A 13,249-nucleotide genomic window follows, 5' to 3' on the forward strand; every position below is an offset into this window, starting at 1 on the left:
AAAATGACTATCACATACCTTCCACAGTGTTGGTCAGTATGCTCGCCCTGCTCATGGCCCTTTGCCTGAGATGCGGGTCATTCAGCATGTCCTCAGACAAGAAGTAAGAACTAGAGAGCCTTTTTTTGCGCATCTGATTAGTCGTGCCCTAAAGGGGGATAAAAAGGCAACCAATTCCAATCTTAAGAGCAAAACTCTAGTATAACATAGGTACAAATAAAGTCGTGCTTGGGCAGCTGTAATCAATCATTAAACGTTGCTAGATTTAAATGTTGACCCTGCTTCTTGTTTTGGGTTAGGAAACAAAGTGGTCATTTTTATCATTATAGCACTATTGTGAGCTCTCTGCATATACAACTTAATCCAACATTTGCCAAGGAAAAGCCACACGGGAATACAACCAGGCAAGAGCTGTAGAGGTGTGTGAAGAAAGGGTAGAGTCAAATACTCTGGTTTTTGTAATTATGACTCCCAAGACTGTTTATGGTGACCAACATCAATGAACACCACTTTAAGATTTTTTTTTCTTCTTACGGCTGAAGGAATACTTTGTGACATGATGTGTACATAGTGCTAAGGGACTCAGTTTGAAAAAGGTGTTTACGACCAATGGCAGTCTGGGGGGAAGATGTCTCCATCTCAAAGAAGTAACCATGGTGCAGCTCTAAAAATCAGACATGCAGGAATAGAGATAGAAGCATGCCAGCCATATTCATCTTTAGGTGAAAATTCTTGCTTTCCAAGCAAACTTAAACATCTGTAAAAAAGACTATACTGGTCTTTTAAAGAAGATTTTTTTTTTCGGAGCTGGGGACCGAACCCAGGGCCTTGTGCTTGCTAGGCAAGCGCTCTACCACTGAGCTAAATCCCCAGCCTATACTGGTCTTTTAAAGTATACACTCCCCAACACATGATATACATAAACAAGTATACAACTTTACAGCTGTCATATACTAGCATGTATGTGCTATGGGATAGATAGTAGATAGTTTACCATATGACTGTGACTAAATAATCATAAGGATGCAAAGTTGTATATAGTCATGTATGTATACACGTATACATACAACACATTTGTATATGTGTGTATGGGTGTGTGATGTGTTTTCTCTGCTCTATGCTCTCATGTACTTTTATCTCCAAAATAAATAAAAAAGAATTTGATTACACAAATCTTCTTCCAGATGGGCATGTGTACAGTGAACCGATTTTATTGTCATTCAGGAGCAGAGGTGAACCTGTAAACTGTGCCATATGCCTGTAATAATCACATTTGTAATTATTGGGCTTTTATAATTTTAGCCTTTTACTTTTCTGGTTTAGAGTCGTCCTTCCCCCCTGTTGAAAAGCAAACTCGTAAATAAAATATTAATTTGAAGGAGTGAACTCAGCTTCAAACATGACATAAGTTGCATAATAACATTTTACAGGTCAGAAACAACATTGAAAGGCAAAGCCTGAGTGTCATTTCATAGAAAAGTAACATGCTATTTCCAAAGGAAAGCAGCTTAACAGAACAGCACAAGTCCCAAGCAGAACAAGCAGAGAGGGTGCAAGTTATCCCAGAGCACATGCAGTTTTTTTTTTTCAAACTGAAATGTGTGTGTGTGGCCATGACGTGGATGGAACTTTATTCCCACTAGAAATAATGCATGGCTTTGCTACTACAAACACATAGACACGTAACGCATGACGGAAACTTGCTGGGTCAATGGCAGCACTTGCTGATATTTGGTAATGCAGAATAGCATAATAAGTGGGTAAGACATTTTTCATGAAAACTCCAGACTGGTTTCCAGGCCTAATGTGACATTGTCTAAACTTTCAGTGATTCAGTGTCACTGGAATGTGTACGTCAGAGTCGTTATATTTTTAAATTTATATTTATTTGTTTTGGTGAATATATTTTGGATATTTTGTACGGAGAGACTTCAGACAAAATATATTCTAAATGAAAGTGATACATTTCATTTGTTTCAAGGAGTAAGTACAGAGATTCTATGCCCTTTGGAGACACAATGGGGATGGAGGCTCAGAACACACCCTTAGGGTACAGGGCTCTTTTGGAAATGTCAGAGCTGCTGATGAACAATGGGGACCTGTGAACGTTCTGGTTTATTTCTCCTGTTTGCAGTGGTAGGAATGAATCATCTCATTCAGGTGGAGCAAAGCATCAGAATGTGTTTACTCTTCCTCCTGTTGTTAGCTACAACCCATGCAATAAGCACATATTAAATAAATAACCTGAAATAAATAGAGGTAGATGACAAGGGATCCAATTTTTTTTCTTACAGAGTGGAGCCCATCTTCTAATAAGGTCAGCCTATTCAATAAGCCATAGACATCTTTTATAAATGTTTCCTAAAGTGATGCTTTTAGAGAAAACCTGTAATCATAACATAAATAATATTTTCCAGCATGAGACATAAAATATCTTTGTTTATTTAAGTTTTATTTTCAAAATATTAAGTGTGTGTGTGTGTGTGTGTGTGTGTGTGTGTGTGTGTATTATGCACATGTATGTGCGGTACCCACTGAAGCCAGAAGAGGGAGCCAGATCTCTTGGAGCCAGAGTTGCAGTGTCTGTTTCTGTGAGCTACCTGAATTGAGTGCTGTGCCATGGGGCCCTTTATTCACAAACCATCTCTCTAGTCCCATAAACTAGATTTGAATTAGGTGACTATAACACCTAACTTGAGGATTTATCTATGAATTAAAGCTGTGTTTTCAGAGAGAAGGCATCACCAAATGCAGAGCCATTCACAGGCCAGAGAGCAGGCCCCCCAGCAGAGACAATGACTGATGCGCAATAAGAGCTCAGCCATGCCTGAGCTATGGAAAACGTCCTTACGCTGTCGTCGGAAGTTGCCTTATCTATTATCACCTCTGGAAGAAGCTGTCCATTGGGGAGCATGAGGGCTGAGGGTCCATCAACAAGCGACACGACGCCATTGCAGTCCACTGCACTGTGCATCTTCCCGTTCACCGGTAGCACTGGCGGGGACCTACTGGCCTGACTGATGTTACTGCTGCGCCGCTCCCGGGGTCTATGGGGTACGAATAGTGAACCCCTTCTGCTCTCGTTGTCTCCAAAAATGCTATGCTCATCATCAGCGAATTCTGTCTCAGATCCCAGATCTCTTCCTCGCCCCTTAAAACTGAAGAGACTCGTCCTGCTGCTGCGCCTGGCAGAAAACAGGGACCCGCGAATGCTGAGTGGCGACTGTGGGGGAAAAAACAAAAAGACAGAAAGGGTCTGCTGGAGCTCCTGCAAGTAAGAACAGACTCCGTGAAATTACCACTAAATCTTTAGCCTGAGCCCAGTGATTCCGTGTTTGCTTAGAAGAAACATATCTAAAAGAAAAGTAATAAAAAGAAACCCAATTCTAACAGATAAAGAAGAACCCATCCCCAGAACAAGGAAAAGGATCCGTCCTATCCTAATATCAAAATTCAGTATTTAGCTTTTCCATCTATCAGTTCCTAAGTTCCATTAGAAATTAAAGCTTTAAATAGTATTTCTTGTTGGGCGGAGGACCTTGTGGTAAGGCCTAAGTCTGGTAAGACCTTCCGTGGTAAGGTCTGGGGAACTCACTGGTGTACAGACTTGCAAGCAGTTGGATGTGCCTTAGAAGTTGAATAGCCAGTGAAATGGAGAGACAGGGACTATTACAACCCTGCACGTATATACAGGGATGGGGTGGGAAGTTGCTCCCAAGGGAAAAGGGGAAAACTGTCACCTTCATAGGACTCCTATCCAGAATAAACTTTCCATTAGCAAAACTCCAGAGCACAATCCACAATCCAGCAATATTAAATCCACTACACGTAAGTGCTTTCTATACAAAGGACAAGTGGCTGGCAGGCACTGGGAACCAGGGCAAATGCATATAGGACATGAGCTTTGCAGTGGAACAAGCCTGGACTCCCTCTTTTCTTTCTTTGTGCTAGTATCATAAGGATTCAAGATCTGTTTCCCTTCTGGACTGTAGTGTTTACAGATAAGGATGGACTCTTGTCTTTAACTTGTGTTCTTATCTGGTCATCAGCAGTCCTAAGTAGCAGAGGTTGGCACCTTCAAACTATGGCAAAGACTATGACTGTTCATCCCAGACAGTGCATGGAGAGTCAGGTTGGGAGAACACAGAGCACAGAGGAATGTTTGAAGGGTTACTGGGATAGGATGCTTGAGCAAAATAGGGGAAGAAAAATGCTGCTAAATTAATGAAGAAAATTACCAGTGAGAAGGGATTGCTAGGTTGGGAACTTGGCTAAGTTAGTAGTGTGCTTGCCTGGTATGCATATGGTCTAATGTTCAAATCCCCAAACTGCCTAGTGGGCAAGGTGGCCAATACCTGTAACCCCAGCACTAAAGATGCAGAAGGAGGAAGATCAGAAGTTCGAGGCTATCCATGGCTATGACAGAGGGTTTGAGGCCAGTCTTTGCAAAAAGAACAAAAGTTTAAAAGAGGCAAGGAAATAGTAAAAGTCTTCAGACACAGTGAGGATCCCAATTAGGGAATCGGGAGTCCAGGATGGTAGATGAAGGGAGAAAGTGAGCCACAGCCAACTGGTGACCTGCATAAGGTGTGACCCTTGGTCTTCCGTGCTGAGTCAGCAGAGTAACTCCTACATACAATTCCCTGCTAAGATTCGAGGTGGGGGTATGATGTGTGCACGGCTAGCTGCTCGGAGCCATGGCTCATCTCAACTGGGATGCAGATTCAGTGGGGAAAAAAAAGACAAAGAGAGGGACAATCCAGAAGGGGGAAATTCACTTACTAACCAATCGGCAGCTTCTAAGCTTGGGGTGGAGGATCTCAAAGGCACAGGCAGAACTCCAAATTTGGTGTCTGGTGCATTGGTAAATGCTGGTCTAAGGAACTGAAGAAGGTAGATGCACCAGTCTAAGATTAGACTCCCTCCCTCCCTTTCTTTCCTTCCTTCCTTCCTTCCTTCCTTCCTTCCTTCCTTCCTTCCTTCCTTCCTCCATCCTCTCTTCTCTCCTCTCCCTTCCTCATCCTGATCTTATTATGAATGAGATATTAAAATGACTAACTGAATACAACTGTGGAGTGAACAATCTCTTCATCCCTACAGTAGTTTTCAAGAACATTTTATTTTATTAAAAAAAATGTTTCCTAGAGAAGGTATGGTAGTTCTGAAATAACAAGCTTTTTTTGAAGTTAAAAAAAAGAGAAAAGAAAAGAAAACATATACTTCTCTCTTCTTTTCATGAACGCTCAGCAAACGGTAGTGTTTTTGCTAAAACATGGTGGTGCAGCGGCGTTTCTCTCCTGGGCCTTGACCCGGAGTCAAACCTCGTTCTGCTACCTTTTGGCTGTGGAGCCCCTTGTGGAGGGCTCTCAGTACCTGGTTGGGGGTGGACAGCCTCTTTTCCCGGGTCCGGTGGTGCCCTTCCACACCGAGATGGAAGCTTTTCTTTCGGATGCTTTCCTCTGATCCTGACTTGGACAGCTTCTCATCGTCACCCTTTTCCTCGCCACTGGACATCTTCTGTTTCTTTTTCTTTCTTCGGTTTCTTCTCTCCTTGGCACTCTTTGAGCTCAGCCTGGAGGTTTCTGAAGAGCTCTCAGAGAGTCCCATGATCCTGCTCCGCCCTATACTCGTGAACTCAGCAGCAGCTGCAGCGATCGCCTGTTGGACCAGGACAATCCCAACATTTAAGTAATTTTCAAATTGTACACTGCAGGGTACCTACCCTGTGCACACAGTTACATGTACAGGAAGTGACATATGCTTTGTTGCATTCGGACCAACGGGCATACAAAGCATGTTATCTTCCTCCCACACATTATAATAGAGTATCAGTATCTTTGCAACTCAACGCTTATGTGTTATGAACTTAGACCTTAACAAATCGAAGTATATGTGCTAAGTACATAGGTACTTTTCGATATAAAACTCCCATAGATTGAGTGTTAATGTGTTTGTATAATATGCTTGCATAAACTTTTGTATAATATAAATATATAATACAAAATATAAAGCATTTGTATAAAACTTTGCATATTAGATAAGCAACTCAGTGTAGCAAGTAGAATCAGGCACCCAGTAGCATAATGAGAGTAGCATATCAGAAAATAAAAATAAGTTACTGAGGAAATACTATGTCAAGAAGTAAAGGTCAATGATTATCTTAAGATTTTGGTGAAATCTCAGAACTGAGGTGTACTTGGCATAGAAGACACCATATCATCTCTTTAAAATGTCCATTAGGAATAAAATGACAGGGCTAGGTTTTACCATAGGGTTTTTGATGTTCCTGGGACATCCCTGGTTATTTTGCTGAATCACATGGGGTTAATGCCTTCTAAATATTTATGTTTCTACCCCTAGACTTAGGCTATCCTCAGCCTTAGTCATAGAAGCTTATGTTCTTACAGTGGGGAAACAGTTAATGCAATATGCATAATTGGTCTAAGTAACGAGAATAAGAAACAAATGCTCAGCCCTAAAAGGGCATCTCTCAATCCCCTTCTCACACAACCAGGCTCAGGGAACATCACAGAAAAGGAGGTAAAAATAATGTAAGAGGCAGAGAGTGGGTGTTAGAACTATGAAATGGTGACTTCCGGTTGTGGCCATCATTCTCAAGAATTCACAGCAACCGAGGTTACCGGCACAAGACCTGTGCAAGAGTAAACCAAACAAATTTCAGGCAGAGATGGCAAAGATTCTGCCTGGGCGCCACCTTTATGGAGGGACTAGTGGCAGTTAAGGACAGCTGGGGCAGGGAGATTCATTGTTCTTTGTGTGTGTGGCCACTGGTAGTTCTCCTGTGGGATGGCCCACAGTCATGCACCTCTGGGCAGTACTAATTAGACTTAGTGGGTTTTCAAAAGAAGGACATGGGATTGGGAGGAGGAAGTTAGGAATAATCACATTTTATTGTATATGTGCATGAACTTTATACGACAAAAGGAAAATTATTTAAGAAAACTTAAAAAAATAACATATAAGATGTAAAAAAAAAAAAAGTAAAGTGCTTGCAACCAGATCATCGGAAAGGTGCCCTGGTAAATAATTCTCCAGATCACTTATGTATCTGTGTAATATTTAAATTGTGAGTGCATGCAATCATTCAACAAATTATTATTTTATAAGACTTTTCCTCACGGTCAGATTTTCGCAAAACACATGTTATAGATGAACAAAGTATCAAGACACAAAAATATCGTAATCCTATCCCAAGTTCTTGGACTTCTGGAGAATGAATTGCGTTTCTGAATTTTAACCTTATTTAAATGCTAAACTACACTTATTTATACATGTGTGTTTTTCCATATCACCGATTATTGCCCTGGGCTAACTTGCGAGTCATTAACTATTCAAATGCCCTGACGAGTTTAAAGGTTTTGCTGTTTGGAGTTATCTGTGCCTGAGGTCTTTCAAGCCTCTTCTGTGGAAGAATGCCTTTGAAGAGGTTTATCCGCACCGGAGTCTTACTTGTAAATAAGTGTCAATCACGAGGTGGCTATTTTGAAACATTAACAAAAGTTAATAAATACTCCTTTCTACTTTGCAGACTAACTTTCCCACTGCAGTTAAAATTTCTTGTGATTCCGATGGTCCCTTCACAAGGCAGAATCCATGACTGGTACTTCAACTAACTTACAAACTAAGGAGGCCTGAAACCCTACCTGGGAACGCTAAATAACTAAATTGACTTGGTGACAAGCTGCCTTCTAAATAGTTATGTTTGTTCCTCTCAACAGATGTTACTCTTGGTCTTCACTAAGAACCTGCTCCTGCCAGTGAAGGTTGGTGAAAGAAGAAACACTTGGCTGCTTGAGACATTGAGAACAGCAGATGCATGCTCAGCTCAGGAGGACATTTCTATCCTTCTCCAAGGCTCTAGGAAGAGTATAAGTGCCCAGAAGACAGGGATGAGAGCTATGAAGTTCGGTGCTGTACCAATGACACAATCAATACAATCATGACACCATGGCAGCAGAAACCATCAGTGGGCTCGTGCAAGACTGAGCCTGTCAGCATTCACTCATACACAGGGAGGGCCCATGGAGCCACATCCTCCCTGCTGAATTATGAGCTACTGATGGATTGTGGGTGGGAGGGACAAACATTCTCTTCAGCCTTGTACCCACTTGTGAGTTCACCAGGCTAAAGTGAGCAGTAGCTACTCCATGGACTCTGATGTCCCTGGTTAAATGCAGTGGATTAGGAAGAAAAGGCAAGAAAACGACAGGACTGGGCTGTGGGAAAGGGACTAGAAAGGGAGGGATTATCAGGTAATATGGGTGTGGGGGGAAGCAAGAGAGGGTTAGGGTGGCAACAATCAGAACAGACTGTGTATGAACTTGTCAAAGAAAGCTACTACAGATGAAAATGAACCCACAGATTTTGTATTCTTAAAAATAGTCACACGGAAGCATTCTGGGTAACAGACAAAATCAACATCTCAGAACATGTGTTAGGAAACTCGGAGACTATTGTGTGAGGCTCAGTGTAGAGCTCATTCCTTCAAACATATTAGAAACCAAAAGATGTTATTTGTACAGAAAACAGAAAGTGCTTCTTGGCTTTCAGCAGAGAACAAGTGTAGACCATAGGAAAAGGAGAATCTACATGGAAAGATCTTTGTCCCACCCCTTTTGACTTCATATTTGTAATAACAAAGATTACCTCAGCTTCTTCCTGCTCCTTTTTGAGTCGGTCTAACATCTGCTGAAATTCTAACTCTTTCTGTTTAGCTTCTTCGATGTTGGCCTGGTTCTGTTCCTCATACGCCATGGCTACCACAGCCAGGATCAAGTTTATCAGGTAAAAGGAGCCCAGAAAAATAACCACGACAAAGAAAATCATGTAGGTTTTGCCAGCAGCACGCAGAGTCTAGGGGGACAAAAAAGAGAAATGGTTATTTTAATAATACAAACAATTCACCTTTTTAAAATTTTGGCTGGTATATAATAAACATGTAAAACAGACATTTTTGTATAATTTTGTTACAGAAAGATAAATGAAGATAATATCTTTAAAGAAAAATCAGTATTAAACTTTTTCATAGAAAAGGCACAGCTATACTAAGGTTTGATTCTTCCTTAGAATGAAACATAATAATATAACAACTCTTCATTTTCCACATTATTGAAATTAACACTAACTTGACCTCCCATGCTATCTTTTAACTTTTTAGAACAGGCCCCTTTTATTGTTAGATTTTATTCTTCCCCTTTTAATGCATAAATTATAGTATCACAGTTTGACATAGACAGAGGTACCCTATGGAAGGAATTTATCAATTGACCTCATAGATATTTATTTTTTTAATCTGGCATAACCATTAATAATTTTAAATGTAGCATATCTTCTATCATGCAATGCATTTTTAGATTAATTCAAAATAGTGCAGAGATATTAATAAAACTTATCTACTGTTGATACACCTAATGTTTATCTACTCAGTCCTCTGTTCTATCACTCCATCATAAGGATTGTTTTTCTCTCTTTAATAAATTGCTAAGAGAGGAATCATTAGATCAATGAAAACATTCATTTTGATTTTTTATTAACTTTCTGCAAAGGTTATACCAATGTGTAAGAAAGTCTAGCTTCCATATATCAACTTAAATATGCCTAAAATTATGTCAGTGGCTTTATTTACATATCTTTAATTGGGGGTTAAAATGGCCTTCTTTTCTATGTTATTAAGCTGGGGACTGCTATGATAATCCATGGCTACAGCCCTAGATATGTTTGTTAGAGGAGGAAGCAAGATGAAGCACGTGAGGCCAGCAGTACAGCATTCTGAGATTCCATTTCTACTCCCGAATTATTTCAGTTACATTTATCTTCCTACAAAGGGTCTTTTTATATAATTTTATAACCATCAATAATATTCACAGAAGTAAATAAAAAACAAGCCTGTAGCAATTCTGAGAAAAGAAATTCACTGTTAGATGGAATAATAGAATAGCCATTTCAACCACTTTCCTCTGGGGATTGTGTATTGAGAAATCTATAATAAATACACAGAGCCCATAACAGCAAGCACCTTGCTAGAGAAGATGTCTGTGTGAAAGGACAATATGGCGATTGGTATCGTAAGCTAAGAAATATTTAAAGGGGGCTGGAGAGATGGCTCAATGGTTAAGAGCACCCGACTGCTCTTCCAGAGGTCATGAGTTCAATTCCCAGCAACCACATGGTGGCTCACAACCATCTGTAAAGAGATCTGATGCCCTCTTCTGGTGTATCTGAAGACAGCTACAGTGTACTTATATATAATAAATGAATAAATCTTTAAAAAAAAAAGAAATATTTAAAGGACCATGAAGTTCAGAGGAGGAAGTAGTTGACATGGGAAAGGAAAGTTTGGAGAAGAACTGAGAGTGTGTTATAAATAAGTGTTCAACACTAAAGTATTGTGGGCCCATTACAGGAGAGTCTCACAGGTCCAGACAGCCTGGGCATGTGACAAATGTGCCGAGTCTGCAAAGGTAGCTCAAGAGAACTGCAATGTCCTGTGCTCTTACGTTGGACCCAATGGATACACTGAAGAAGATGGAAGACCTAAAAATTAACGCTGCTCAGAACACAGCAGAAAATTATTGATGACTTAAGAACTATCTGTTCTCCTATCAGCCAAGGAAGTTGTCTGTAATTTTAATAATGCACAGCAGAAGTCCCAGACCATCTGCAGAAAGAAGATGAAAGCATCAGCAATTACGGTAGCTCATAAGGCAGGAGACGACATACACCAGACACTGATGGTCTTCAGAGATGCGTGTTTCTCTTGCCGCTCACCTGTTGGTAAAGGTTCTCCCAGTAGTCCTGAGTCATTAGCCGAAACAAGGCCAAGAAGGCCCAGCTGAATGTGTCAAAGCTCGTGTAGCCATAATCCGGGTTTCTGCCAGCCTTCACACAGATGTAGCCTTCTGGACACTGCCTACAGATGAACAAGAAACTTCTAGGTCAGAATATCCTGGGCGTGTAGCTAAGGAGCAGAGGTTTAAGCCTGAGGACCATTTCTGAGGCTCAGTACTGTGTAAAAGCTAAGAGCACGTAATCTGGGATCAGAAAGAGAGGGTATAAGATCCCATTCTACTATTTACTAATTGACTATTTTGTCAAATTACTTAAATTCTCAAAGGCATGCTTTCCTCCAGTGGAATCCACAAAATAATTTACCTCAAAGACTTAAGATTGATTTTGAACTGAAAAATCTGTCCATAGCAACATTTAGTACATGGTGGATGGCATAAGTCACATTATGTTCATCTCAAATCAATAGGGTTTGATATGAGGGCCTCTGACAAAATGGCTTCTCTGAACGTTATTCTTGGAATGAATTAGACCCAAGAACAGCAATGATAGAACATTTGTGAATGTTCATAAAGATCTGTGGCTTTAAACCTTTTTACTTCCTAAAACTGCCCAGATGGGCTTTTAGTTTCTTTAGATGAACATCGTGTCCCATGGGCTTGGGGGAGGGACAACACTGTTGATTCAGAAGTTGGTAGAGTTCTCAGAGCCTGATGAAGAGATGTCTTGATGGGAGGGAGAGCAGGAGCAAAGCTCCCCTGGAAACTGAAGGTGGGGTTTGGAGGAATAGCAACATGGCATTTGCATAAACAAGAGAGTCTCAAAATACCTTTGCCCTATCTACTGGATCCTGTGCCCAGTGGTCAGAGCAGTACACTCGGTTACCATACTGTCTCGAGCAATGGAGAACTTGGAGATGGAAAGAAATCGATATTTTGTTACTCTCCTTTCCAAGAAGAAAACCCTTAAACTAGCTAACTAACTTTGAACGAGCTTTCAAGAAGAAAAATTTTTTTTTTTATATCTCAAGATTCCCGTGACTGGTATTTTGTTTTGATTGAAGCCTTAGCTCACGGTCAGTCTTGCTTTCCAGAATACGCATCAACTATTAACATTTTAAAGTCTGTGTTCTCATTGTTAGATAAAATGAACAAAGTCAATGCTATGAAAGTTGTGAAAATTCATATAATTTGCTCTTCAGAATAATTTTTTTCTTTTGTAACAAACTTAAACTTAAACTGAAAGCAAATATTACATACCCTGAATCTGTGCTGAAGCCGCAGAGTAGAGCATCTTTGGATCCCTCCAAGTAATAAAAATATTCTGTTTAAGAAGAATTTGAACAACTTAGCATTACAAGATGTAATCTGTAAGAGTCATATAGCAAGTGAGTTATTGAATATAGACATACATACATACAAACACTTAGGCCTGATGCCTGCTAATGACCATTTGTTCATTTTTGCATTCTCTTGCTTTATTCATAAAATATCTAAGTTTTTATGGGCCAGTGAATGGTTATGAAGATAAAAATGATAAATTCACTAGCTTTGGGGAGGTTCCTTTGGTATATATGGATGTTGGTGTAATAGGAAAACAATTCATAAGTAAATAAATATGTGTAGTGACAGTTTCAGTCTTCATCGTTTACACGACAGACAGTTCTAGTGTTGAAGGCTTTTCCATCATTGCACAGAGTCACCACCATTAGTTAGAGCCTTTGGGAATATTATTGATTGAATCAAAATGGTTCTAAGCTCATGAGAGGACTAATGCATTCTGAGGCCAATCTTAATGAGACATTGAGAGACAACAGAGAACTATTAGGCTCAGGCATACTTGGAGTAAGAACATAAGTCACCGGTGATATTCCCTTGAAGGGCTCATTTTGTCCTTTGTCCCTTCATCCATAGCCCACCCCCGACCCCACCCAGACTTCTCCTTCTGCCTCTTGGCCACCATGAGATGAGCAGTTTGGCTCTGCTCATTGTCATAATGCTTCTCTGCCTTACCACAAACTCAGAAACAACAGAGGAGGTACCCGTGGACCAAAACTTCTGAAACCTTGAGCACAACTGATTTTTTTCTCTCATTTAAACTGAGTTCCTCACCTCCATTGGAAAGAAATAGAAAGTTATAACTGCCAGTGAAAATATATTGGAACGCTAAGAAGAGCTGTGTCCAGGAAAGGCTTTTCTAAGGGAATGCGGCATTGATAGGAAAGCCATTCATTGCTGTTCTGAAATGCGTAAGTGTGGCTATAGTAACAGGTCTACGAAGACTTAGATATGAAGAAGGATGTAGAATATAGTGGGTAGCAATCGTTGATTGGGATACGTGAAGTGTGTGTTAAGACAGAGGTGTGGTGAGACAGTATTGACTACTAAGATGGGGTTATGAAGAGGCACATTTAGTTTTTGATAGTTATACAAAATTTATATCC

General features: G+C 40.3%; 1 protein-coding gene and 1 long non-coding RNA gene across 5 annotated transcripts in view; one reads left to right on the forward strand and one right to left on the reverse strand.

Moving 5' to 3' along the window:
• Positions 1–13,249, forward strand: part of LOC147995489 (uncharacterized) — a 173,340-nt gene that overhangs the window by 101,540 nt on the left and 58,551 nt on the right. Inside the window, exons 3-4 of one of the 4 annotated variants that reach the window (XR_015683545.1) lie at positions 7,740–7,784; positions 8,736–8,805. The exons of 2 other annotated variants lie outside the window; for them this stretch is intronic. This is a non-coding gene — a long non-coding RNA (uncharacterized LOC147995489). Of the gene's footprint in view, positions 1–7,739; positions 7,826–8,735; positions 8,806–13,249 lie in introns of those variants that run through there. One more of the 4 variants, XR_015683544.1, reaches the window with a different exon arrangement.
• The window catches only part of Scn9a (sodium voltage-gated channel alpha subunit 9), a 144,879-nt gene that overhangs the window by 49,786 nt on the left and 81,844 nt on the right, over positions 1–13,249 (reverse strand). Inside the window, 6 exon segments of the mRNA NM_133289.2 lie at positions 19–148; positions 2,852–3,223; positions 5,374–5,658; positions 8,668–8,874; positions 10,789–10,930; positions 12,066–12,129. Of these exon segments, the coding sequence (NP_579823.1) occupies positions 19–148; positions 2,852–3,223; positions 5,374–5,658; positions 8,668–8,874; positions 10,789–10,930; positions 12,066–12,129 (1,200 nt within the window).

The sequence above is a fragment of the Rattus norvegicus genome, chromosome 3 (genome assembly GCF_021556685.1).
Source record: "Rattus norvegicus strain SHRSP/BbbUtx chromosome 3, alternate assembly SHRSP_T2T, whole genome shotgun sequence".
In the NCBI taxonomy this organism is placed as follows: Eukaryota; Metazoa; Chordata; class Mammalia; order Rodentia; family Muridae; genus Rattus; species Rattus norvegicus.